Source organism: Nycticebus coucang, chromosome 20 (assembly GCF_027406575.1).
Source record: "Nycticebus coucang isolate mNycCou1 chromosome 20, mNycCou1.pri, whole genome shotgun sequence".
In the NCBI taxonomy this organism is placed as follows: domain Eukaryota; kingdom Metazoa; phylum Chordata; class Mammalia; order Primates; family Lorisidae; genus Nycticebus; species Nycticebus coucang.
In genome coordinates, this window is record NC_069799.1 from 64770366 (window position 1) to 64798335 (window position 27970).

General features: G+C 44.9%; 1 protein-coding gene across 6 annotated transcripts in view; it reads left to right on the top strand.

Annotated features, from left to right (window-relative positions):
* PRKCQ (protein kinase C theta) overlaps positions 1 to 27970 on the top strand; it is a 96830-nt gene that overhangs the window by 44924 nt on the left and 23936 nt on the right. For 5 of the 6 annotated variants that reach the window (XM_053572957.1, XM_053572959.1, XM_053572960.1 and 2 more), the window contains exons 3-12: positions 1598 to 1797; positions 4972 to 5032; positions 9269 to 9431; positions 10629 to 10660; positions 10764 to 10849; positions 12849 to 12978; positions 17413 to 17537; positions 17971 to 18088; positions 19340 to 19500; positions 23962 to 24135. In XM_053572957.1, coding sequence (XP_053428932.1) covers positions 1598 to 1797; positions 4972 to 5032; positions 9269 to 9431; positions 10629 to 10660; positions 10764 to 10849; positions 12849 to 12978; positions 17413 to 17537; positions 17971 to 18088; positions 19340 to 19500; positions 23962 to 24135 — 1250 coding nt within the window. The remainder of the gene's footprint in view (positions 1 to 1597; positions 1798 to 4971; positions 5033 to 9268; positions 9432 to 10628; positions 10661 to 10763; positions 10850 to 12848; positions 12979 to 17412; positions 17538 to 17970; positions 18089 to 19339; positions 19501 to 23961; positions 24136 to 27970) is intronic. The other variant, XM_053572956.1, reaches the window with a different exon arrangement.

Consider the following 27970-nt stretch of genomic DNA (forward strand, 5'->3'; position numbering starts at 1 on the left):
CGTGAGGCTGCGTTTTCCGAGATGAATCAGCAGAAGGCCGCAGCAATTCAGTGGGTGAGATTTTGAAAACCAGAACACTCAATGAGAACAGAGAGGACGCTGAGTTCTGGCTTCTTTTGAAGTGATTATAAATCCAGTGGATGAGAATGTAAAAAAAGAAAAGAAAATGCCTTGCTGCAGGGATTTTAGCCCTTTCTCTGGAAATTTTTGGCCTTTTCTCTGCACCTGCAGAATGGTTACAGTTGAAAGAAATTATCTGAAGGGAAGCTTCAAGTCTGTGGAAGTAAAATGTTACCGTGATTGTTAATATAGTCATTGGTTTCTAAAAAGCCCGATCTTCAGTCCAAAATTTGTTTAACCAAGTCATAAGACTCTTCCCCTTCCTACTCCCCCCTTAATGGTATCCTGGTTTATAACTGCACCAGCCAAGTTTATCTAAAATTTGAAGTTTCGGCTTATTCAATTCCTTGTGTATCCCCCAAATAAATCTTTAACGAATGCTAAGTGCCTGCTTCGTTTAGCCTTGCGTGTTGGAGAGAAGGGGCCCTTAGAGTTAGAAAGGCTTCATTTCCTGGCTTTACGCAGATTTTTTTCCTGTTGCTTCATCAACATCTCTGAATTGTTAAATCTGCCTCTCAATTGTTTATCATAAGAAACACACACTCGAATATGGCTGCTGTTTTCTGCTCCTGAAATGATTAAAGAATAAATACCAGAGAAAAATCCAGTGTGGACAAAAGGCAGCACAAAGATCCTTGCTTCCATCAGTGACCTCCTTCCCAGTCACTTGGTGGCTTCCAGAGATGCTTCCCGGCGTCTGATCCGTCAGTCTGGGGTCCTTGTTAGTAAGCGTTTCAGGGATCACACCTGTCTACCTTCCCAACTGTGGGCATGCAGCCTGCTCTGCTGCTCCCTGGGCCAAGACCTCCAGTTCTCTAACCAACTTCTGCTTAGTGTCCATGGTAGGTGTAAAATGTATCTTCCTTCAAAAATTAGAGAAGGAAATAATGGCCCATTATGTTCTAATAGTTATTGTCCCTTACTGTATTTATGCCAAATGGAAAACTTTAAAGTATTTTTAGAGGGTTACCCCTTATAAGCTTAAATTATGTCACCAGGTCTTTCAGGTGAACACACAGTGGTTTTATGTTGACTATTTAATACTCAATATCGGTGAAATTAATGGGTCAGATAGTTGACCCTTTGTAAATTAACAAAGGAGGATCTCAGAAGGCAGAGACATTTGGGTTTCTTTTTTTTTTTTAAGTTCATTTGCTCAGATGTTCACACCCAAAGCAAAGCCCCCAACAGTTAAGTAGGAAAAGAGCATTTCCAGTCCAAGACACTGTCAGACTGTTGTTGTCCAAATGATCTCCACCGGGCTTGTAAGACTCGGTGCCTTTCCTTGCAAGGTTTGGATCTGAGAACTGTGTCATCCTGTCCCGCACGGTCTCTGATGGTTCCTATGTTACGTTCATCCTCCCAGCAGAATGTGTCTTCCCCAGAGAGCAGAGGGAACGGGCCCCCTGTCGAGATGAATTGAATTCTCCCCCAGGCTGGCTGGGGAGGAATTGAGGACCTCTCTTTCTGTTCCCAGAGAGTGGACAGACGTACATCCAGAAGAAGCCCACCATGTACCCACCCTGGGACAGCACTTTCGATGCCCACATCAACAAGGGGCGGGTGATGCAGATCATCGTGAAGGGCAAGAATATGGACCTCATATCCGAAACCACCGTGGAGCTCTACTCGCTGGCCGAGAGGTGCAGGAAGAACAACGGGAAGACAGAGATCTGGGTAACTGTCGGCGCTGTCTAGCGTGCGCCGTTACGTGGCAGGCACAATGCTAGCCGGGGACAGGCTCATCGCACCCTGTCACTCTGAAGGGCTGATTGCACCGGCCTTGGGCAGACAGACTCCCCACCACTGTAGGCTGTAGAACAGACTGACGTACAGCTCTTGATTCCTAGGTAAGGCGAAGGTCTCTCCAGACTGTGAACAGCTATTACTGATTTATAGCAGGGAAAGTAAGCTTGAAAATATCACAGATTTCTCTTATTTGGGGGAGGAACTGCTATTTATTAGCTCAGTTAGCTTCTTTCACTCAAGTTTTGGAAAGAGTACCTGTATTTGTATATAAAACTTAAGATTTATCAAATGGCAACTTTAACTCATACTTTTCAATTTAGAAACCACAAGTTTAGCCCAATAGACTCAGAACACGTTGAGACATCAAAATCCTATTAATTTCATTTAACTTCATTAATATTTCTAATGAAAATAAAAAATGCTAGAATGTGAAAAGATGGAATAAAGACCCATTTGATGTTTGCCCTTTTCGCTTTAGACTTTGCCCTTCCCTCTGAATTGTTCTCAGCCACAATGAGTCCACGTAACTTACTTTGTTCCAAGAAGCACATCACTCTCAATTTGTATTAACACACTAATTTTTTGAAAATCCAGGTTATACCTGGGTAGCAAGTGTTTATAAATGTTCAAGGGAAGTGTAAAATATGAAAATATAAAAAATTATAATGAAAATTTCTGGGGCACAACATGAAAGAAAATATCTAAATAAACACAATTTTTCATGATCTAAAATGCAGAAAGTGTTTTCAAATGTTTGTGCCATTTAGCCAAACAAGAGAATCTCTCTTCACTGCCTCCTATTTTCTGTAACTCACATTTTAAGAAATCCACCCCAAAGATTTTCAAGTTACAGACCTGAGCCTAGAAACTAAGTTGTTTTGTCAGTTTTGTATTTTTGACCTTGGGAAAGGAAAAAATCAATACTTTTTAAGCAAGTCTATAAATCTTTCCTGAGTCACTAAAGCAATCTTTAAAGGCAAATACTCTATATGGCTTTCCTTGTGATTTTTAACAGTCCCCATGCTTAGCTCTGTGTAAGTGATTTAGTTGAGCAGATCTGTTGAGCTCTTCTGTGTTAAAAATAAAACTCCTGGGGGTCGGGGGGCGCTGCTTAGGCAAGTAGGAAAGGGCTGACCAGTGGGTGATGTCACAGGAGTTTAACTCAGGGCCAGCCTGAAGCACAGAGCATTCCGCTGGACAAGGAGAAGTCTGTCCAATTTCCCCCATTCGTAGATAGTGTGGGCATCTACCTAATTTTATTAGAAAGAGAAGAGTCATCCACTCCCTATCATATTCATGTTTCCCTCTCAGTGAAAGGATAGCTAGGGTTGGTTTATTTATTTATTTTTTTAATCCTTCTCTTAATTGGCCTCCACTGTCATGCAGGTTGAGTTTCTGTTTGAGTCTCATCAACTAGCCTTCCATTCCCCGACGTACATTCTGCTGATCTTGTTCTTCCGGGGATTTTTCACTCTCTTTGCTCACTGGTCTTTTTTACATATGAGCATGTGTGGGATTCATTAAGATCCTCATTTAACCAACTAGCAAAGCATTTTGCATTTTTAAGCTTCGTGGGCTTTTTTTTCTTATTTCTTAGCTTTATTTTAAAAACCAACAGATTGTTCGGGGCTTTTCAGGCATATTTTTTTTTTAAATGTGCTTTCTTAAAATTAATCTGTACTTTAAAAGATGATATTTTCAAATTTGCCTCCCATCTCCACAGACACCGCGCTGTGTCTGAAGCCATGGGACACGCTTCTGCCTCCCCGCAGTGGTGACTGTTAGCTCAGCTCCCTAGATGAGTTAGAATGTGACTTCCACGTGCATATGTTTTCCTAGTAGATAAATGCTTTAAATTCTCCCATTATCACGAATTCCTGAATATGATAATTTTGTGGTCAATGAGTGCCAATTTTCACCCTTTCATATGGAAACAGCCCCAAGCCCCTTTGCTGTTCAATTTCCACTTTTACCATTTTTACTACATATTCCACGAACCATAGAACCTGGTGTGTACACTTGATGCCAGAAACACTCTTCATCAGACTGAAGCTTTTATGAGAATTTGGCCCAGCAGTGCAAGCTTATTTTGTCATAAAATTCTCCTAGTGATGATGCTGTGACACAGACATTGCTATTCTGTCTGTTTTTTGGGGGGTTTTTAGAGATTTTCCAAGGCTTCGTGACTTGCACAGGACACATAGCCAGAAAATGACTTAGCCACGGTTCGGATTCTTTCCTGGGATCAACACCTCATTACTTACTATTTCTCTGTTATTCTGGATGAGATACCAATGGTGAATAACGACCTTTCAACTCTTTCTCTTTCTTAGCCTTTTTAGTCTATCAGTGGTGTTGTGGCATGATTCAATAAGTCAGTGATTAGTGCTCAGACTGTCCTGGACCTGGGGGTGTCCTTTTGTTTCTTATGTCATTTACCAGAGATCCAGCACATCGCTTAACATGACACTTTATTCTGGTCCCTTTTGCGTGGCAATTCAGTACTGAAGTATGTGTTTTTAATCCCTTCCCAGACTGATCTAATTAAAATTTCCTTTAGCAGAAATTTCCAACACCTTCCCTCCCCACCAAAACATCTTTCCTTGTGAAAGAAAAAGACCACCCCACTGATGGCCTTGATCAATCCAGACTTGACCTCATGTGGGAGGGAAGTGAGGGCTCTGGAGACACCCTGAAAGCCAGCCGGGCTTGTCTTTCCCTCCAGAACACCTGCTTTTCCCCAAGGCAGCTAGTCCTAGTGACTGTGATTCTTTTGTCATGATTAAGATCTGCCCTAGGACAGCTCTTCAGATGAGCAATCCACAGAACAAGAAAACAAAATAGGATCTATGTTAGAATTTTCTTTCTTCCCTATGTAAGTTTTGATCTCCAAGTAAAATCAATGAACTGCTCAGGTGTTTCAATAAAAGAAATGTCATTGGGAGTGTGCACTGTTCTGATGGCAATGGGCGTCAGTACAGTGGAAAAGAACAATGATTGTGTTCTGAACTGGAAGGTCTCCTGCCATCCCAGCAGCCAGTTATGTCACTGAACTCTGGGCTTATTTCACATTCTGACTGATGTTTCTCTCCTCTCAACCAGTTAGAGCTGAAACCTCAAGGCCGAATGCTAATGAACGCAAGATACTTTCTGGAAATGAGTGGCAAGTGACATTTCTTCTTCCTGTTTGGGGGTGAGGAGGGCAAGGCCTTTCAAATGCAACTTACATTCCTTTGCAATGATTAGAGGCAATAATTAGGAGAAAAGGGAAAATTTCCTTAAAATTCCTAGGCGTGCTCAGGCATGAACTGAAAACACACGATGTGGGCCAGTTAAACACAGAAACATAACACCATGACAAGTTTCTTTTTTAGGTGGTGAATTTGTATGCCCATATCACTTTTATCAACTGTCCTATATAGTTTGGGACTGTAATATAAAGACAAAAGACTGTGTGTTGTGATGTGTGTACACATTGTGTATAAGTGATGTGCTGTGACAAGCTCTCACACTATCAGTAAATGCAAAATAAGTAAGCTACAGGTAAATATTTTCCATAAAATTAGTGGCAAAAAATGCTAACACTTAAGGTTAGTCACTACAAATCCTTTCTGGAACAAAGAAGCATGAAAAAAAAAAAGATGCATTGCTAAGGAGCTTAGCTTCTATGTCCCATGCAAATTTTGGCCACAAAAGGTTGATTTCCCAGCACAGTGTCACCTGCAACAAGCTACCAGGGCTGTTTATGTGAATCAAATGCCTCTGCTTGCAGAACCCTGAACTTTAGCATGGACATGGGAACTTACTGATGGAAAACCGTTTTCATTTTTCAACCTAAGTTTTGCTGCCAAGAAGAGCGTTTTAGTTTAGAGATTTGGGGTGCTGTCTGGATTTGTGCTTAACCCATATAATTCCTCTTGGTCCACATTTAAACAAATACATTGGGGAAAAAACAATTTAGGGAAAGCTGGAACACTCACCAGGTATTGATGATAGTGAGGTACGGATGGCAACTTACATGTGACAATAATATTGTGGTTATTTTTTAAAGGAGTTCTAATCATTTACAGATACTTGCTAAACTATTTCCAGATAAAATAATACCATGAATTTTCTTCAGAATAATCCATTGGCATGGGGTGGAGGGAGGGAGCAAGGCCTAAGGGGAGAGAGTGGCCGTGAATTTGTTCTTGTGGAAGCTGGATGATGTGAATGTAGACACAGATTACAGTATGTGTTTAACTTTGGTGTACATTTGAAGTTTCCCATAATAAAGTTTTTTAAAAAGAAAGAAAACAATTCCTGGGAAGGGAAAAAAGTGCTCTCAGCTTTTCTTCTATAAAGTACCTATAAGGATGCTGTTTTTGAATTGGCTAAATGAGTTTGCAGGGCATCTGAACAACCAGATTTGCATAGAAAGCAAAAGCACAGGCCTCAATAGCAAAAACGACAATGGATAGCTCCTTAAATAAGAGACAGCATTCTTTTCCCGTTAGCTGAAAGCAGGACCCAATGTAACAATTCACACCGAGAAAGAGGCCCCTACCAGAATGCAAGCATTTTCAGTAGATGATTTTAAGATCCCTGCTTTGAAAAACAATTTCGTGGGTATTCTTTCAATTACTACGAAACTTAAATTTTCTGTTAGAATGAAGCAAATTCGGTAGGGCAAAAACAGTGCTATTTCACCAGCCATAATTACCCAATGCTTTTTTAAAAGACTAAATGTTTGTAATATATACCACATTTTTAAATCTAGACCTAAATTAAGACTCCATCTATAAATTTTTATATATCCCCAGAATCTTTTTTTTTTTTTGAGACAGCCTCACTGTCTCACCCTCAGTAGAGTACTGTGCCGTCACTGCTCACAGCAACCTCAAACTCTTGGGCTTAAGTGATTCTCTTGCTTTAGCCTCCCAAGTACCTGGCACTATGGGCACCCACGACAATGCCCGGCTATTTTTTTGTTGAAGCTGTCGTTGTTTAGCTGGCCCAGGCTGGATTCAAACCCAGCAGCCTGGGTGTATGTGGCCAGCACCCTACCCACCGAGCTACGGGCACCACCCCCCAATATCTAATTATTAACAATGAATTTTATGTAATAACCTAACTGCAAAGTTTGTTGTTGATGTCAAGCAGAAGGGCACAGATGTTGTCCGATTTCAATAACGTCTATTGTTATATAGAAAACAGTCTTCCGAAGGATTCAGAAAAGCAGAACGTGAGTTCTGCTCAGAGAACGTTAAGTCCAGGTTGCAGAGGGGGTGCAGATTAAGCAATTAGAGGAGAATTTGATCTAAACCACATAAATACTGATTAAACTATTCCATTATCATTATTTATGAGACATTTATGTTATGTATTATTTAGATATGTATGCATATGTGAAGGCCATCCAGAAAATATCCAGCCACATTAATACTGTTTATCATAATGCATGGCTGGATACTTTCCAGACATCCACGTGTGTGTGTCACGATGACACAATAGGGGTTCCCAGAATAATTCACGTCCATTCTCAAAATTCAAAAGTATTTTTTTTTTGGTGGAGACAGGGTCTCACTTTATGGCCCTCGGTAGAGTGCCGTGGCTTCACACAGCTCACAGCAACCTCCAACTCCTGGGCTTAAGCGATTCTCTTGCCTCAGCCTCCCAAGTAGCTGGGACTACAGGCGCCCGCCACAACGCTCAGCTATTTTTTGGTTGCAGTTTGGCTGGGGCCGGGTTCGAACCCGCCACCCTCGGTATATGGGGCCGGCGCCCTACCGACTGAGCCACAGGCGCTGCCCTCAAAAGTATTTTTACACTTAAATTTATTTCACCTGGACCAAAATAGAAATGAGTCACATGTTACAAACAAGTGCCCTAGTACACAGTCATAGGTTGTAAATAGATCTCCGCACCGGAACTATGGAAGAAGGGGATCAACCCCATGACCCTCAGTTTAACCCCTCACTAACCAAGCCTAACTTATTTTCAGCCTCACTGCTAAGTAAAAAGACCTAAATTACCCAGTTTTAAAGTGTCAGGCAAAGTACTGCATCTGCGGAACTGTGTACAGGGTTACTGGGAATGCTGTTTATCTGGGGGCTGGGGGTTGCCATAAACCAGATCCATCCTGGGACACTCAGAGGAGGACTTTTGTCTGCCTAGCGTGTTCCTGGCCTGGACACCATGAGGGACTGGGAAATAAGGGGCCTTGGAAGGAAGTGTTTGCCCCAAGTACCCTTTTAGACTACCGAGCTGCTTAGCCAGAACAGAAATAATTTAGGTTCAATCTTGTTAATTCATTGTATTTGTAAAATATCATAAGCCCCTTATTCACTCTAAACCTCAATTTTTATATTTGTAAAAATAAACATATAGAAAAATAATTCAAGCTATTATAAAAATTATAATTTTAGGAGTTAAATTCATTATCTTTATTTTATTTGTATCTATGTATTTATTGTTCTTATTTTAGTGATTCTCGTTTGTCTTTCTTTACTGTTTCACATATAATTTTCTGTCACATGCTGGAGGGCTCATCACTGTAGAACCATGACTGCCTTCCATTATGGGGGGACCCAGACTGCAGCGAGGGCATCATGGATGTTATCATAAGTTGCTCATCTCAGAGCCCTTCAGCCTTTTGGAAGGATGTCACCTGGGTATAGGGCACAGTGGGCAGTGACTACCCAGAGAAGCTTCACCAGTCTTCACGAGCTCAGAGAAAACTGAATAGAGGTGAATTGGATGGTGTGAGTGGATAACTAAGAAATGCACAGAATTACTAGACACTAGAAAAGTTGCAGTGATCCACTGACCATCCAACTCTTTCCAAATTGGTGAGTATAGTCTGTAGTTGACATGTCTGGTCACTGCGGACATCAGGAACTAGGACTCAAATGACTTCCCAAAGTTCTTTTGCTCTCACACAGACGTCTGGCCAGCTCCCTTCCACAAACAACCAGATGAACAGCATCCTGGCACCTCAGAGATGCTGGTCCCAAGTTGTTTTCAGTAAACACAGGATTCTCTAGAATCACAGACAGCAAAGCATTGGCCACTTCCTGCCTTTTCTGGCTGACTCATCACTGATGGTGATAAAGAGAGGTTGATGAGTACCTTCAGAATTCTGATTTCTGGTTTTAAAAACCGAAAGAGGAAAATTCAGCCCTGTCATAGAGAAGCGAAGGATTGAACCGGCAGTCTAACTTCACTGTTTTCGCCTCCACTCATACACTCTATGATAACTCAGTATCATACAAGTGCAAAGAGAAGCCCAGTGTCAGACCCACCTGAGTAAGTTCTGGGAATGTCACTGGTGTAGGCAGAGCTCAGCCCTCTCTGTTCCTTACCCGTCTGAGCAGCCGCAGTGCAGAACTTCACTTCGACCCCTCTCATCTTCCTGCAGACACAAAGGATATGAGTGAGTTCGAAGCAGAAGGGTTCTTTGCCCTGCGTCACCGCCGGGGAGCCATCAAGCAGGCCAAAGTCCACCACGTCAAATGCCACGAGTTCTCCGCCACCTTCTTCCCACAGCCCACGTTCTGCTCGGTCTGCCATGAGTTTGTCTGGTACAGTACCTTGGCGTTTCACTCCCAGCTCCAGGATGTGCGTTTTCTTGCATGCTCTTAACCCACTAGGCCTGGCACCCCCCACTGCAGAGCAGGGAAAGGCTCAGGGATCAGTGCCAAGTAAGAGTTGTTGACGTGGCGTGGCCTGGGCTGAAGGTTCAAAGGGTGTGATCCAGTAAAGGTTTCAGGACGTGATTCCTATACAGCCAGGAAGCCAGGTCCAATCTGGAAAGAAGCTCAAAGGACTTTAGTTTTAGTTTCTGACTAACTAACAGGAGGTTGCCGGGTTGGGGGGCGGTGAGCAGGGAGAAACAGCCGAGGAAGGCATCTTTATTATATGCCTGGTCTATAGTTTTATGGTCTAAACTTCCTCTGCCTGACAGCACAACCGTACTGGTGCAATTGTTTGCAACAGACAGCGCTTTCCCATTGTAGCTAATGGATTAAATGCGTATGAGCCTCCTGGGTGCCTTAACAGCCATCGAGCAGACATCAGTTTAAGCCTCAAGAACCACAAAGCACAGCTGTGATAGAGAAAAGCCTTGAAATGACTCCCGATTCTGCTTCTCAGCACCCTTGACTAATGAAGTACGCTCTCCCCTCTGGACCACTGGGGAAGCTGTCAGCAGGCAGCGCCTGCCTACCCAGGGTATCCAAAGGCCACTTAGATTCTTGGTGGATTTTCATCAACTTGTTTTCATCTAATTACTTAAAGCTCCTTTCTAATAATGAGTGCTGTGCAGAAATCGGTCTTAAACTTGAGACTTCTTCAGTTGCAAATATTCTCAGACACTCAGAAAAAGGGACTAGTGTTAGCCACAGATGTCTTTGTTCATCCGTGGAGAGCTCAGTGAGGCAATGAATGTTCAAGTCTAGCACATGGAAATTCGCTCCCAGGAGCCCCAGGCTGCATTTCTGGCCATGCATTTTAACTTCTCTGTGTGTGTTTAGAAACTACAGAAGGGAAAAGGAAACCGGTGTTCTTCATCCATTTAATTATCAAACCTTTAACAAAGCAGCTAAAATTTAAAAAAGCACAAGAACCCTCTTAGCAAACGACACACCAGGGCCACACATCAGAAAACGCTTTGTGATCCTGGGACGCTCTTGGGTCTCCTTTGCCTCTTAAATGTTTTTGGTGCTGATGTTGACATGAGACATCCAAATAAAACCAGTCCTGTGCTTTCTTTATTTCAGGGGTCTGAACAAACAGGGCTACCAGTGCCGACGTAAGTAAAGGGATTTCTGGTGCATCGTCGTCATTCTTTTCATTTAGTTATTTGGTTGTTCGTTAAAGTCTAAAAATCTTATGCTGTGACTATTTCTTTCCAGAATGTAACGCAGCAATTCACAAGAAGTGTATCGATAAAGTCATAGCCAAGTGCACGGGATCAGCTGTGAACAGCCGAGAAACCATGGTACGTGTTGAGATGGCTGTCTGTGTCTGACGTGCGATGATTTTATCCTCATATTAAATTTTATAGCCCACTAATCCTGTTTAATAATGCCTGAACTGGAACCCTGACACTTATCAAAGATCACTGATCTTCCCCCCAAATCTTTCCTCCTCAATAATGATTATTCCTGAGTTACCAAAACCAGAGGGTGAGTAAGCAAAGCACCATAAGAATTTTAATGACTCTACCCTTTCCAGAAAAATGCAATAGGAAGTGGTCAGGAAGTGCAGCTGTGACTCCCTTGTGGCATCAATAGCTAGAAGTGACAGTCGGAGAGGGAATAAAGGGAAATAAAGGCAAATGATTCTACAAAACAGAGACAGGGTAGGTACAAGGTGAGGAGGAGATGGAAACAGGAGTGCAGTTCTGATGCCGAGAAGTGAATATTTCTCAGAATGAACCAGGCGGTATAGTCTGAAGACAAGTTAGATTTTACCCTGTGGAAAAGGGAGCCTGATCTAACAAGCTGGACAGCCTAGCACAAGTAGATACTTTGACTTCTGTCTCCCACACTTTTCTCCTTCATTTGATGGACGTTTCTCAAGTACCTAATACACACTTTTTTGATGAACAAAGGGGTGCACCATCAGTTTTTTTGTTTGTTTGTTTGTTTTGGGGGGGGTTTGGAGACAGAGTCTCACTCTGTCACCCTGGGTAGACTGGCATCACAGCTCACAGCAACTTCAAACTCCTCGGCTCAAGCAATCCTCTTGCCTCAGCCTCCCAAGCACCTGGGACTACAGATGCCAGCCACAACACCCAGCTTGGGTTTTTTTCTTCTATTTTTAGTACAGACCAGGTCTCACTCTTGCTCAGGATGGTCTTGAACTCCTGAGCTCAAGCAATCCACCCACCTCAGCCTCCCAGAGTGCGCCAGGCCCAGCCCTGCAACATCGATTTTAACAGGAAGAGAGAGGGTGGGATGGTTGCTGATAAGAGTTTTTTCTTGGTTGGAAATGTCTAGAGCAGATGCTGAGCAACTTTCAAACACGTCTGCACAGCCAGGGCAGACCAGCCCCCGCCCCACCCCCTCACAGGTGGTTAGTGAGGAAGCCGCTTTGCTGCACTCCTTCCTAAGGGAAGTGTTTCATTAGAAATTTCTGCAGAGATTGTAAGTCTTAAGAAAATTAAATATTTTATCTTGCACAAGCAAGACACCGGCATTCTTACCAGGAATCTATCTAGCCCAGTTTTTTGTTGTTCATTGGAGAAGTTTGATTTTAAACTCTGGAAAACTGAAAAAGAAATCTTCCAATACATCTACCATTAGCATCCCTCTCTCACTCACCTCTCCCCAGGCCCTCAAGCTTTTACATTTATTTTGAGACATAAAAGAGAATGGAGAGGCTCTCACTCTGCCTGTCAAGCTCACAGCTATGCCAGGTTCCTGCCTGTGTGACTGGGACAAGTTTCTTGCCCCCTCTGAGCTTCCTGTCCTCATCTGTCAAACGAGAAGAGCGATGGAAGCTACTCCCAAAGGGGTGTTTTGAAAACCACGGGCTCACGTGGGAGATGACATGCCTGACACATCTGTCTATTGCACCTGGTGGGAAGTGTTGCTGGGCTGCCCTTCCCGCCTCTGTTCATGAGTAATAGGTGTGAAGATTCCTCCACATTAGGGTCTCCCACAGGCAAGTCCACAGAGACAGTGCCTTCAGAGGAGGCTTTTTGTTACATCTTCAGAAGGTTAAAGCACAAGCTCTGGACTGAAAGAGAAAAGGAAGTATTTATATTAGAGCAGAAAGGAAAGCCTCATTTATTGAAATGGGAGCAATGTAGCCTCTGCTCTCATTTAAATGAACAACCCATGTCCCAGTCCCTGCAAGCGTGGACATCAGCTGTCCACAGGGTGCTGGCCCCTCACCTGTGATCGCACAGGGCTGTCAGGCTTGACCGGTGAAGGCCGTTGAATCAGCGCCTTCATCAAGGTCACCAGTCTCCCCATTTGGCTTTCTTTCAGTTCCACAAGGAGAGATTCAAAATCGACATGCCGCACAGATTCAAAGTCTACAACTACAAGAGCCCAACCTTCTGCGAGCACTGTGGGACCCTGCTGTGGGGGCTGGCGCGGCAGGGGCTCAAGTGTGATGGTGAGTCCGGCAGGCAGTGAGCACAGCCCCAGAGGTGCTCAGGGCCTCTTTCTGGGGAGCAGGAGGGAGGGCGTAAGGCACAATTCCCACACCCATCCCAGAGAAGCCACGAGGGTGAATGCCATCTTCCTGGGACCACATGTTGCCATATCGTTCTCCTTTCACCCTGCTGACGCCCTCATCTTTGCACTGCAGCAAAGCGCACAGTAGTTCAAGTTCAAGGCCAAGGCTCCTGGCCCTGGTGCCTTGTGTCATCCTGTGGCCCTGGGGAGAGATGAAGGTTATATATATATATATATATATATCTCCTTTGACTGGCCTCACTGCCAAGATCCCACTTCACTCTGACCCAACCCACTGATTCCCTGGTGGGTTCTGGGCAGCCCCTTCCAGGTTTGAGTAGGTCTAGCTGTACAATGCCCTGGCAGCCCCTTTGCACCAGATGGAAAGATTCCTGCTGTCCTCTCCTCACGGAGCAAGCCCGGCACATCCATGTGGCCAGTGCCTGGTCCTGCACAGACAAGTTCTGCAACGTGAGCCTGAAAGTCAGTCATTCAAACCCACCGAGAGAAAAGGAAGCACGAAAAGACCTTCTTGCTCGAGAACTCCGGTTGCTAAGACAATAGAGCTGGAGATGCGGAACTAGAGAGCAGGGAGGGAGGAAATCCTCGAGAAAGTGACAGATCACTGCGGCTTGGGGTGGACGGTCCAGTCACAGAGGGAGGGTGGACGATCCAGTCACATGGGGACGATCCAGTCACCCATGCACGCACCTTTCTCCTGATGAACCGTTAAATAGAGGGGCCACTCGATGTTTAATTCATGCCACTGGGAATATGTCTTCTCCTGTAAGGGCTGGAGGTGACTGGGAGGCAGGGACAAGCACCTTGGCCATTCTCTCAGTCCTCACACTAATAACGTTCCCGCGTGCGGTGGAGCCCTCTGGTGGAGGCAGGAGGAGGTGAGGATTCCGAGTCATAACCCAAAGTGAACATCACAGGGGGTCAGCATCAGCCTTGAGAATCTCCTGGGGTCCTGGGGTCCCTGAGGACCCACAGACACACCTTTGTCTATGCACCTGTTCAAGAAGATGGGAGTAGGCAGAGAACTGAGGGTGCACAGGCAAAACCTAACACCCCAGTGTTCTCTCTGCACGACCAGAAACGTGAATAATGAAATGTTCACCAGCTGGTTCTCTGGGGGAGGTCAGGGGTTCCATCCCAGGAACCTAGAACTTCCCAAGGGTTCCTGGCATTATTTCCCGTCTCACCTGCCTGCACTATTCCATCCCTTCCTCCAACACTCTCCTTCCATTCCGTCCTCTCCCACTGTCTCCCACCACCTCCTTTCAAGCACCCCCTCCTCCCTTCTTTCCCCCTCCCCCCCCCCCACACTTTGCCTCCTCAGCTCTGCTCCCTCCAGGAGCTCTCCCGATCTTTCTGTCCTCTCCTCGAGCTCTTCCTCTCACTTCCTTAGTAAGAGGGGCCTCCTATAGTCTTTACCCTGCCTCTTTCCTCTTCCCATGATAATTCCTATGAAAATAGTCACCAAGGGGGACTGTTTCCACTCACAGAGATCAAGTTGCCGCCTGATAGGTTAGTAGCAAAGACTTCTGTAGTAACCTTGTAGAAAGGACATGGCCTTTCCTCGTGACCGGGTGATTCAGAGATAAACATGATTCAGGCAGCAATTTTAGGAAGCAAAGTAAAATCCCAGGCCTGATGTACAGAATCCTTCCCTCACGGTGTGCCCTGCAGCTACCACACACAGGAAAACAGAGCTGGGACCACCCAGGTGAAAACCTGACCCCTACTTAGCAAGTCCTGTGTTGGATCCCAGTAATGGCTCCGAATTCAGAGCACCATGGAGCAAAACAGGTTCCCTGCATTAAAGACTTTCAATAGACATAAAAGACTTCTCTTCAGATAGATTTTTGTGCTGACTCTGTGCATCTACACTGAATCTAGTAAGAGTTGATAGTTATCTACATGGAAAACGCTGCCTTTATTTTGTTTTTGTGAACTCTCTGAGGAGGAGGGAGCCAGTGAAAATTATAGGTGAGGGCTGCTGAAGTTTCATTTAAATATTTGACTCTGTCAACGCAGTCAGTGATGGACGTAAAAGACAAGTCGCATTTGCTGAGCACCTGCCCAATCACCATGCTCAGCTCTTTGCACAAAAATTTGCAGATGAGATTAAAGCCTCGTGATTTTATGGTGCCGACTGCCTAATTCCATTAGCACAACCCCCACTTACAGAGTTTTGCAGAAGCAGGTAGTATGTGAGATTAGAGTTCTGTCAGCTGGAGTATGGAAATCTCTATTGGATTTTTTTTTTCAATCTTAATGGTAATGTTTCATAAGCAAAATTTGGATTTTCTAAAATGAACAGCATGATGTAATAGTGGTCTTTGCACAGGCACACGTGCCTCAATCTGAGAGGCTCCCGTGGTCACAGACACTGTCTTTGGGATGCTTGAGGCAGGGTACTCACCCAGCTTCGCTGAGCTGAAAGGCTGTGTAGATCATCAGTTCAGTGCCGAGGAGCCCACATTTGAAGCCCATGGAAGGTGCGTGACCGTCCTGGTGTCACACAGTGCCACATGCTGTGGGAGCCGCGACCAGCACTCAGATCTCCTCCCGACCAGTGCTCAAGTATTTCCCACTCCTCTTTTTGTTTCTTTAGCAAAATTAAGAATAACAGCTCCAGGGACTTATAAAGATGAAAGAAAATTCTGGTTCCTTTTCTTCCAGCTACTTTCTGTAACTAGGTCGTAGATGTGCAAGAAACATCACTTTCTTTATAGCCTGAGACTCAATCAGGACTCAATCTAATAATTGTTGGGGCCACCTACCCTTCCTATGATTCCACAAGAGTTGGGGAGACTGGTGGGGGGGATAAAACTGAGTGATGGTCTCTAATACCAGGTGCTATTGGTATGGTCACCTGTGCCCCCACAGGTGAAGCCCATGACTTCTGTTTCTGTAGCAGGCAGATTTTTGCTAAAGCTGGGGTCCCTGTGCCTGCCCCATCTCCCCAGGTATGCTCTGCCACAGCCTCTCCTGGCACGGCCAGCCAGGAAAGAGTGTCCCTTTCCCCTGGGTCCACAAAAGCTCACTCTTCTCCAAAGTCCAGAGAGGCGAGTGCTCTCAGGCGCTCACCTGATCCCCTTGTCCCCAGGCAAGTTGGATCCTGAGAGAAGTGTTCATCTTTGGGCACGTAATAGTTTGGGCAAAGGTGCGGGGAGGGGAGTGGGGACCTGAAAGGAAAGCGGTTTAGGGGGAAAGACACTCCAGATAATATGTCAACCAATCTGCCTGCCACTAATGGACACTGCAATGATCATCCTGGAGAGGCCAATGGAGAGGTTAAGGGGCTCACGTTCAGCTGGGTCACGGGAGCTACTGGCATCCTCAAGCCACAGGGCACAGTGCCCGTCTCTGAGAAACCGTCACCACCAACTCCCTGCACCTGGGCCTGGTGCTCGCCACAGGAGGTGGTGCAGGGCTACCTGAACAGCTCTCAGCAGGGCGCCTGGTGAACCAAGCCGAGGTGCCTGTGGACCAGGAAGATTGTCGACCTCGGGGAGGATCAGATGGAGTGCACTGAGCAGGCCGGGGAAAGCAGAGAAGCAGACGTGGGCGGGGGTCAAGAACAGGAGCAGAAAGAGGCGCCTCTGCTCCAGTCTTGTCCTCATGCTCTGGACAACCGTGTGGCTGCCTAGCTCACTGTTGACTTAGGAAACCACCCTACCATGCCCGGAGAGAAAGAGGAAGAGTAAAGGGATGTCAAGGCTTCACTATGCCCGCCCTCCTCTCTTATTCCTTCTTCCAAAGCAGGGATTTCCCCTTGGTATCCTCCAATGAATTTTACAACTATAAAATAAATAAAATTTCTTAATTTCCTGTGAGTGACCAGCAGTCTTTTGGATCTCCCCCCACCCTTGCCCCAACACCCTCTCAGTCCCATTTGTGGGGCACCCAACTAAGCTGTGCTCCCACCCCCCAGTCTCAGAGCTATGCACCTTCTTAGGCCCCCTTCACAGTCAGCAGTCAAGTCTTCTGGTTTATTAGCTCAACTCTCCTGAAGGGGAGCTCTAGGTCTCAGGCCACTGTCCAGCTCATCCCCACCCCCACCCCCACCAACACACTCACACCTCAACTCCCCTCCCCTACCTGGAGGGGGGAGAAGCTGCACCCAGCAGCCGAGGCAGGAACGGGACACTCAGGGCCCAGCCTAAGGTGGGAGGAAGTATCCTTCCCTCCCGCCCTGGCACTACCACCAGGGAAACCCAACATCACCTCCTCCTCCCAGCCCTGGCAGAGCCTAAGCACATGGGCAACCATGGGCATCTCTCCCTGCAGACGGGGCTCTGTCCCTCCAGCCTTGGCGGGTCCCCGGCACTGGCTCACTGTCCTGCTCTCTCCATTTCAGCATGTGGCATGAACGTGCACCACAGATGCCAGACGAAGGTGGCCAACCTTTGTGGCATAAACCAGAAGCTGATGGCCGAGGCGCTGGCGATGATTGAGAGCACCCAGCAGGTGGGAGCGTGTGAGGTGGGCACACTCTCACCTTTTCTGCCATCCAGCACCACCTGGGTCCTTGTGCAGCTGCCTTGTGGGAAACAGGGACTGCGTTTCTGGGCACTGGCCTTGGCACTGACCTTCATCTGCAGGTTCCTTATCTCCTCCCCTGGTCTTGGAGATGTTTACTTATTTATTTAATACATTTATACTGTGCATATTTTTATAAGATCTTCACTTATTTGTGGAATGATCAGAGCAGAAACAAATTATTTGTTCAGAGGGTTCATTGCTGACTTTATAGGGATTTATTAGCGGGGGGGCATTTATTTGCTAGAATCACCCCATGTTGAGAGAAAGAAGAGCTTTGGTGATCCCAGGCATTTAGATGGCTTCTGTCCCTACGGACAGCAGGCTGAGCCGACAGCAGGGAGGCGGCTGGTGTGACTCTCTCCTCATCACCTAGGCTCGCTGCTTAAGAGACACTGAACAGATCTTCAGAGAAGGTCCCATTGAAATTGGTCTCCCAAGCTCCATCAAAAGTGAACCAAGGCCGCCATACTTACCAACACCAGGAAAGAAAGGTAAGTGGCCTGGTCCATGGCTGAATCAGTGTCAGTAATTAATCCTAAGGAACCTTAGCCTGGGTCCTCTGGATTCAGGTTCTCAATTTTCTTCATCTGATAGACAATCTGCTAAAGATTACAGTCCCAGCCACCAGCTAAGAGACTCCTGCTTCTCAGGAGAGAATCCACACTACACCTCATTCGGCTCCTTTGTAAGGGAAATGGGATATGCCTGGAGGAAACACCTGCCAATATTTCCTTAGGATGTTTTTAAATCCTACAGCACCCAGTATTCCCAGATGGTCTCCTATACAAGTACTAACCCAACACTGTTAGGTTTCAAAACATTACTTCCCATCAACGTTAAACCATTTCTCAAAAGTCTATCTTAAACCTCAGTGGTGGAAGTACTACAGAGGACATTCTTGTTCTGCACCTTTAAGACTTTTTAAAGAAATTAAAGGGTAGAAAAGAGGAGAATAGCAGAGTTCAAAGCCCCTGACTTTTGTGGCATTGTGGAAGCGTATCTGGCCTACCGTTTGAAACTAGTTCACAAGCGGATGAGACCACAAGATTCTGGGAACTGAATAGTTACCTCAAATATCATAAAATGTGTATTTCTCTTGGACACAAGGGAGAATTCAAAGGGTAAATCTAGGGATTGAAAAAAATAAAAGTAATGTTATAAGCCAGGGGAGATTCCAAAAAGACTCCTCGGGAGTCAGACAAAAACTAAACACAGGGTTTGGGTTAGATTTAGGAAGGGCTGGGTCTCCAGGCAGTGGAGTAGACCACATCTCAGAGATGGTCTGAGCAGCAGTGTCTTGAATCTGGGATGAATGGCGCAGTTTGGGTCTTTAATAGTTCGATAGATTTTGTTTCCTCTTCCTTCACGCTGTAATTTGTAGAAATTGATGCCACTGTGCCTCTGAGCCACGCAAACAATTGAAAATCATGTTTTCTCAAATTTGGGTGAAGTCCCTCCTTCATGATTTGACAATACTAAAAGTGCGTATGCATTTTGCACATATGGTCTTCTGCTGACTTGAATGTGTCTCTTTATGTTGAACTAATCCCTAGTCTGCTGGGTAAGAGGACACAGTCCACACCCCAGATGCCAGGCGTGCGGACAGGTGAGAGAGGGGTTGACGCCGCCTCTCCCAAGTCCCCCCAGAATGGGAAAGGAAGGAAAAAGTGTGTGCTCTGAGTAACCTGAACGACCCTCCACGCCTCAGGGTTCATTTCTAACCACTTGCTTCCCATTTTCAGAGCCTCAGGGAATTTCCTGGGAGTCTCCCGCAGAGGAGGCAGATAAAACATGCCAGGATCCTGCACCAGAACTGAAAGCGGAAAGACCAGCTCTCCATATGAAACTGAAAATCGAGGATTTTACCTTGCACAAAATGCTGGGGAAAGGAAGTTTTGGCAAGGTAGGTTATGGTACCACGGGACGCTGTGCACCCGATTCCAGGAACTAAACGGCAAAACTCCTGGTCTCTGGGATAAATTGGTGGGGCCAGAACCATGTGGTGTGCACAGCAAGGTCTCCTGGGTGGGGGGTGGGGGGTCTCTGGATAAATAGGGGTCTTGGGGGCTCTAAGGAAATAGCAGCCTCTGATTCCTGGGGATCTTTGCTGTGAGAGTTTACACCTTGCACAGTGCGGGTGTGATACCTTTAGGCGCCAGAGAAATAGGAAGGTGCCGTGGCCACTTCCTTGTCACCTGGGTTGGTTGGTGTTTTTCTTTCTCTTTTGCTTCATTCTCACAGCTGGAGTGTCCTTTTCTTTGTTACATGATTTTTTTCTGTCAGCTTGCTTTGGGGCTGCCATATATAAAAAAATATCACAGACTGTGTGGCTTGAGCAACCAAAATGCCCTTTCTCACAGTTCTGGAGGCTGGAAGGTCTCGGCCGAGGTTTCTTCCCAGACCTCTCTCCTTGGCTTGCCGGGCTCTCTCCCCTCTCTGTCCTCACATCGTCTCCCCTCTTGCTCATCTGGTTTTGAGTTTTCTCTTCTTACATGGGGGATTATGAAACTTTTGAGATACAAAATCAAGAAGCACAAATTTCACAAGACAGAAATACATGAAGCCCTCCTGGCAACACTAAGCAAGTTGAAACTTGGACAGGTGAATCAGAAAGGGACGCTGTCCACGGTGTGTCTTAGAAGTAAAATAATGGATCCTATCACAGTCTGTCTCAAAACTTTCCTAGTGACCTACATATACAGAAACTCATAGTGGATTATATGATTAAATATAATCATTATATTTCCTTAAATATAATGAAACAGAATCAAACATTCTTAATACCTATTCTTTGGAGAGCATTTTACAGCCCCTTCCCAGGTGGCATCCACTTGTTGTGGCCGCCTGGATGACCTCATTTAACCTTAATTACCTCTTTAAATTACCTCCTGCCTCCAAATACGGTCACACATTGAGGCACGAGGGTGCTTCAGTGTGGACCCGATTCAGCCCATAAAGAGGCCGAACCTTGAGAGCTCTGAATAAATTTCATGGAGGAAGCCCCTCCTCTAAATCCCTCCTGCTGGCCCCCAGGTCGTGGTTGTCTTTGTCACTTACAGGGACACACGGACAAGCATAAGGAAAGTGGGGAGGGACAGGGGAGGAAGAAGACATAATTTAAGGAGATATAATCAACTACCAGGACAGGAGAAAGTGTTCAAGCTAGTGATTGTAACGTGGAATAATAGAGGATAATGTGGAATATACACCTTTGGGTTATTTCTTACCTCCCAGATAATCAAATGCATTAATAGGGCTCCTGGGAACATATTAACCCGAAACTACTGTTCTGTGAATGTGCAGATTGGAAGCCAGCGTTATGCTCCACACCTGGAGGCTCTGGCAGGAAAAAATTCTCCAGTTTAATAATAAACTAAAATGCAACATGCAACTGAGGCTCTGCCACGGCTAAATGATATTCTGCTCCAATGGGGGTTTGGTTTTAAACACAGAGGCATTTGCCTCTCAGCACAATCCACTCGGCCCTGCAAACTGTGGCTGATAGCCCTGAATCCTTCTAGTTCCTTTCCACGATAATCCAAACCACAGCAGGCTCGTTTGGTATTAATCTGAGTGCAATGGGCAATTTTACAACCAGTCTTCATTATAATTCAGCAACAATTAATGTGCAATTAAAACATGTTACCAAAAATTGAAAGCACTTATAGATGGAAATTGCCTTTTCGGCTTCTTAGTTTATGGCTGGTTTTAGGCTGTTTTACTGAAAGAGGTGATTACTAAAAAAGTGCTTTTGACTGTTAATGCAATGTTTATCTTTTCTTATTCCCTTGTGGATTTCTACATCTGAACAAGGTTAGTAAGAAAGACACTCTGTTAAACCCACAAGTCTTAGTGAATATCCAAGGGACAGCTGGAAGCTCCAGATATCCGGGGCTCCGTGCCCAGAGGGGTTTGCTGCATCCCATGAGGAGCCTGGGTCCCCACCTGGCCAGGAGGGAGGGCGGGCAGGACGGGACAGCCAGGTCCCTTTCCTCACAGCACCGAGGAATCTCTGGACTCGCCTCTCCTTTCTCTTTTGGCTCCATTAGGGAGGCGTGGTTCTTTACCAAAGTGGTGGTCTCGGGACTCTCATTCTCAATGGCTTTTAAACCCAGAAGAACAAATTGTGTGTTTTCTGAAGACAGGAACGTCATTCATTTGCCTGAATTTTCTTTTTTTTTTTTTTTCTGTTCTTGCCACTTTTATTCAATTTTGTTGAAATTCACTTTTCAACAAATGGTGCTGGGAAACTGGATATCCACAGTCAAAAAAATAAATTTTAACTCCTACCCCACACCATACATAAAAATCAACTCAAAATATATCATAATTTTAAGTGTAAGAGCTAATTATAAAACTCTTATGAAATAAGCGTGGGAGTAAATCTTTGCAGCCTATAAAATGACAACCATATAACATCAAATGCACAAATAACAAAACAAAAAAATGGAAGAACTGGATTTCATCAAAATTAAAATCTTATACTCTTCAAAGGACACCACCACGAAAGTGAAAAGACAAACCACAGAATAGGAGAAAATACATTTGCCTGAATTTTCACCTGAGCAACATCACCTGTATTAAGTCAGCACAAAGCCATGGCTCTGTGTCACAGCACAGTAGGACCTCTGTAGCTGACACCTCCCTCACTGACCACCTTCCCTCACTGATCACTTCCCTCACTGACCACCTCCCTCAATGACCACCTCCCTAGTCTGACACGTCCCTCACTGACCACCTCCCCACACTGACACCTCCCCTCACTGACACCTCCCCGCACTGACCACCTCCCCGCACTGACCACCTCCCTATACTGACCATCTGTCTATATTGACACCTCCCTACATGGACACCTCCTTGAGTGGACCTAATGTTCACAGACCATACATGCACCACATGTCCATATCAGTACAGGAGGCCTAGTCCCTTATGGTGCCCCCCTCCGTATGTTGACCAGTCTGTTACAGTCCCTTGGGCGGTGACCTCGGAGAGGCTCCCCTGAACTTCATTTTCAGTACTGGTTTAGTAACATTGACTTCAGCATTTCCCAGAAGTCCATTAACAAAAATGAATGACAAATGTTCTTAATACCTGTCATTTGGAGAGCATTTTATAGCCTCATCCCAGGTGGCATCCACTTGACTTTCACAGTGGCTTTGTCAGTTAGAGAATGCAGCCGTCACTGTCCCTCTTCAAAGTCAGGAAGCTGGAGCCAGAGAGAGCGTGGTTTGCCTGCATTTCCACAGCTGGAGAGTGAGCGTGGGAGAAAGCCAGAGCCGGAGTTCTCCAAACGCTGCATCCTTGCACCTACCAGCGTATGCCACTGTGTCATTTGCAAAAGCTAGAGCTGTTGAAACTCTCCATCACCTGCCATCTGGGTCCTTTGACATAAGATTTATGAAATCAGTAGAAAAAGGAAACTTTGGTGTCAGACTTTTTTCATGAATAGTGCCATGAATTTGGGGCAGGCAAGTTAACTTCCTCTTTGAGTGCGACATGTTTTATTATTAATACCTGTCCTGCAGAGTGTGATGGGCTGAGAATTACATCAGATGGTAAAATTAAGTAGCATCTGAGATACACAACAGAAAGCCTCAGGCCACAGAGTAGGCTTCAGTGTCTTTGGGTAAAATGGAGTTCTTTTTTTTTTTTTGGAGACAGAGTCTCAGTATGTCGCCCTCAGTAGAGTGCTGTGGCATCACAGCTCACAGCCACCTCAAACTCTTGGGCTCAAGCGATTGTCTTGCCTAAGCCTCCCAAGTAACTGGGACTATAGGAGCCCGTCACAATGCCCAGCTATTTTGTTGTTGTTGTCATTGTTGTTTGGTAGGCCCAGGCTGGATTCGAACCTGCCAGCTCTGGTGTATGTGGCTGGCACCCCATGAAAATGGGGTTCATTTTCTAAGTACACAGGGAGAATTATATCCGTCAAATATTCCTTTTGCCTTGAAAATGGGGTAGAAGTTAAAGGTGAGTTTTGTGAACTTACAGTGATGTTTCAAGTACAAACATCTTCTTTGAGCCACCGCCCTTTTTCCTCCAGCATGCACTTTGCCTCTCTGAATTTTTCTTACACACTTCCTCAGGTCCCTGGGCAGGTAGGCCACACTTTTTAAAACCCACCCAATTTGCAAAATAATTTTGTGAAACCTTTGGAAAGTTGCAAAGCCACTGGGAAACTGTGACATCATACCCTACGCTGTGAACTGTTCCGTTTCGTCTCGGTGTTACCCTGTCCAGGGTGCTGGGGGAACGGAGGAGAAATCTCTCCCATGGCACAGGTCTCTCAAAGGACTTCATCTCTTTGTTAATGAGTTGGGAACCCAACTTGCAAACTACAGTTACTTTTTCCCATTCCTTCTAGGTCTTCCTAGCAGAGTTCAAGAAAACCAATCAATTTTTCGCAATAAAAGCCTTGAAGAAAGACGTGGTCTTGATGGACGATGATGTTGAGTGCACAATGGTGGAGAAGAGAGTCCTCTCCTTGGCCTGGGAGCACCCGTTTCTGACCCACATGTTCTGTACCTTCCAGACCAAGGTATGGCAGGAGGGAATTTTGGATAATGAGAGCCAAAGAGATTTTCTACTAGAAACTTCCCCACGGAGATGGTGCATATCCCTTGGCGGAAATGATGAGCATTTGTCACCTAAGGCAAAGTGGCAGACTCGGCCACCCCTCCCAGGCTGTTTAGATCGTCTGAGCATCCTGGGGGCTCCTTGTTAATCTCATTTTTCCTTTCACAATGTTTGAAGGCTTGTAGCAAACTGCACTTCCGACCAGGCCTTACTCAGGCAGCTGCGTTTCACGGGGTATCTCCCCACACACACACCAACCCTGTTATTTTTTAAGTATTTGCAAATGTGATGTTTTCTCGTCTTGTGGGGAAGGCTGTTAGGAATCCCCCTTTGTAGGAAATAGGTACCCCCTTCCCTTGCCTGTCTACCGCAGCTCCAGGCAATACGTGCTTCTTTCCATCCTACGGGAGGTGTCTCCACACAGCTGTGATGCTTTACCACAACCCAAGAAGTAAACGCTCACACAGCAGTTAAGCCAGGAGGAAGGGAAATGGGCAGAAAATGTGCACATCCAATGTAAATATGACTCGTTCAGCACTTAGATGTAAAAAAAAAAACAACAACTGAGTTCTTTTATAAAGAGAAGAGGGGAGGAGAGAGGAAGGGAAGGGTCACGTTTGCACTTTCCCAGGGACCCTATGTTTGTTTCCGAGACGTCTTCATTGTGCAAACCTCTCTTGTCAAAGTAACGGATTAATACCAGTATAAAAAGCAACAACTGATGTGTGATCTGAGTGAGGATTCGCTCTGGGAACATTTTGAGAATGGCCTTTCTTGAGGGGCCAATGACCTTTGCACACTAGTGAAAGGTGACTTTGGTATCGTTCAGGCTCGGACATAAATTATCAGCATCAGAGCCAAATGCATCAGAGCCAAATGCATCAGAGCCAAATGCATTGTGAAAGGTGGTTGGTGTCTCAGCATGAGCAAAAGTAGTTTTTTCTTCCCTTCCTTTCCTTTTTACCAGCATTTCTTTATTATTTCTTAATATTCACATTTTCTGTGTCTGGCACGAAAGTCCAGAGAGCTTGAAATCACATGACCCCTTCCCAGCAACCACTGCAGCACGTATGGTGGCCAACTCTGACACTATCAGATTTTAAACCTATATGTTTATGACCTATTGTCTATTATTTACATATTTAAAAAGTAAAAGAAAAAATCCACAACAAAAATTGTCTACAGGAACAGTTATCATAAGTCTTTCCACTGTATCATTTATAGGTAAATTAAAACAATTTAAAAAATTAACCATAATGCTCTAAAAGCCCCATTTCACAAATTACCTTCAATGATAACTATCAAATTAAATCAACACATTTTTCTTGGGGACCTATTGTTCGTAAGTCCTGTGTTCTTCCTCCAGAGAGGCAGATTCGAAAACTGCATGGGAGTTAAATTATAAAGCTATTTACTTTTCATACTTAATTCTAACTAGCAAAGAGAAAAGAAAAGACCTACCTGGGAATCATATTCTATTTTCTTGATTTTAAGATGCCATTAATAATTAGATGCACTCTTAATTTTCTTGATAAATTAGTTTTTAAACTATGTATTAGAAGCCATCTCTCAATGTCAGAATTGTTTAAATGTGAAGTAACATGCACATGTGTTAGAAATTGCATTCAGCTGCTAGAAAAGGGGACAGGACATAGCAGTGACTTAAATTAGGTTGGAAGTGTTCATCTCTCTTGCATGAGAAGAGTGAGAGGTGTATGTTCAGAGCAGGTATGACAGTCCCGTGGTGCCATCTGAGATCCAGGCACCATCTGTGTCCTTTTTCCCTTGTCCACAGCACTGGGCTTCTATCGTTATTGTTACTTCTTAGCCAAACGTGGCTGCTGAAGCCCAGCCCTCACTGCCACAGTGGTGTGTGTCACACTTTATGGGGGCAAGACATGATTGCAAGAGGGACTTTACCTAACAATTGCAATCAGTGTAACCTGGCTTATTGTACCCTCAATGAATCCCCAACAATAAAAAAAAAAAGAAGCCAGAGGATGAAGGGGAGGATAGAGTAAGCCCATACCAGCTGTCTCTTCCCTGTCAGAGCATTCTTTCATAAGAAGCCATAAAACTTAGTGCCTCTCCAGCTCCAAAGGAAACTGGGAATTCAGATCTTTCAGCTAGTAACATTACTACCCAGAGTAGACAGGTAGGCCCAGAAAGAAAGGTAGGAAATCAGCCATGTCTGCTCCAACATACATTTTAAAATAAAGGAGATGTGATTTAAAAAAAACCTACCTTTTTGTGCCAGGTAGTTTCTTTGCAACTTTGAATGTACTATCTCATTTAATTATAACTTCAATAAAGTAGACATTAGTTTTCCTATTTTACCCATGAGAAAACCAAGGCTCTTTATAAACATGAATTTGCCTGGGATCACTCAACTGGTAACGGGAAACACTGTTCAATCTCACCATTCATCTGTGTCCAGATGTTGTTTTCCTGTATTCCCGAACTGGGCGAGCATCCTGGTGACATGCGTGCAGCCAGCACGGTTCTTACCTGCAACAAGTTCTCACCTGCAGGGAAGAACGAACATCAAAACACAGAATTGTCCCCTCTTTTTAATCATCCTAGAGTAAAAGAAAGATCAGTAATTCAAGTATCTGAAGTTTTTCTGATTCATCTCTGAAGAAACTGGGGAAAGATAAGTTTAGTTGCAAAATTAGTTTGGAGAGGAAAGATGCAGCTAACACTGTGAAAATATTTATTTCTTATTTGGCAAGTTTGTGTTTTTTTTTTTAAATAATTTTTCCTTAGAAATTAAAAGAGAACTGAGGTTTGCCTTTGTTTGAGTCTCCTTTGCACTCTGAAAGGCCTAGCTATATTTAAGTCAAAAACTATCAGTGAGGAGGGCGCCGGCCCCATATACTGAGGGTGGCGGGTTCAAACCCAGCCCCGGCCAAACTGCAACAAAAAAATAGCCGGGTGTTGTGGCAGGTTACGCGGGAGGCTGAGGCAGGAGAATCGCGTAAGCCCAAGAGCTGGAGGTTGCTGTGAGTCCTGTGACATCATGGCACTCTACCGAGGGCGGTAAAGTGAGACTCTGTCTCTACAAAAAAAAAAAAATGTTAACCATTTTACAACTGAGACTATCATTAGATCAGTAGATCACAGGAGAACATCTCTGGGTCCTTCATCATTGTCTGTCGGGTTGGATTTGAAAGTCAGCAGCTGTGGGAACCAGAATGCCCTTGAGTTCCACATCCCCGGCCGGAGCCAGATGAACATTCTTGGTCCATATTACTTTCAAATTTCTCCTTTATGAAAAAGAAAACAAGAGTTTCACTTTCTATTTATGGAACACGCCAAGCTTCATTTCCGGTATTGGCTTCGGGGGTTGAGTTTCTTGATTTCCTTTGAAAAAAAATTGCACTTGCAGAGACGTTTGAATCCTTGGTGGAAGATTCTTACAATACTAACTACAAGGTGGTATTGTCATTATTATTTGAAATACAAGAAAAATGCTTCCAACTGTTACAAAGTACTGCATCCTTGAAAGCAAAATCCATCTAAGATTGCTGGAGAGTTTCTAATTTCAAGCATTTATTTATTTAGAAACTGCCTCACTGGAAGCTCTCAAACCCCACTTGTAAGAGAACATGGGTCTCTTCAAAGTGCCCTGGCAGCTTTCCGATGCCCAGGGTGCTCCCAGACTGTATTTCAGAAACTGGGACCTGACCCAGAAAACTGGTTCCGCTCCTGGTTTGCTGGGTCTTAAGGGGTTACATACGCACTTTTGCCGTCTCTCCACTTAACTCATACATTCCTTGATACCATGTCACCACTTT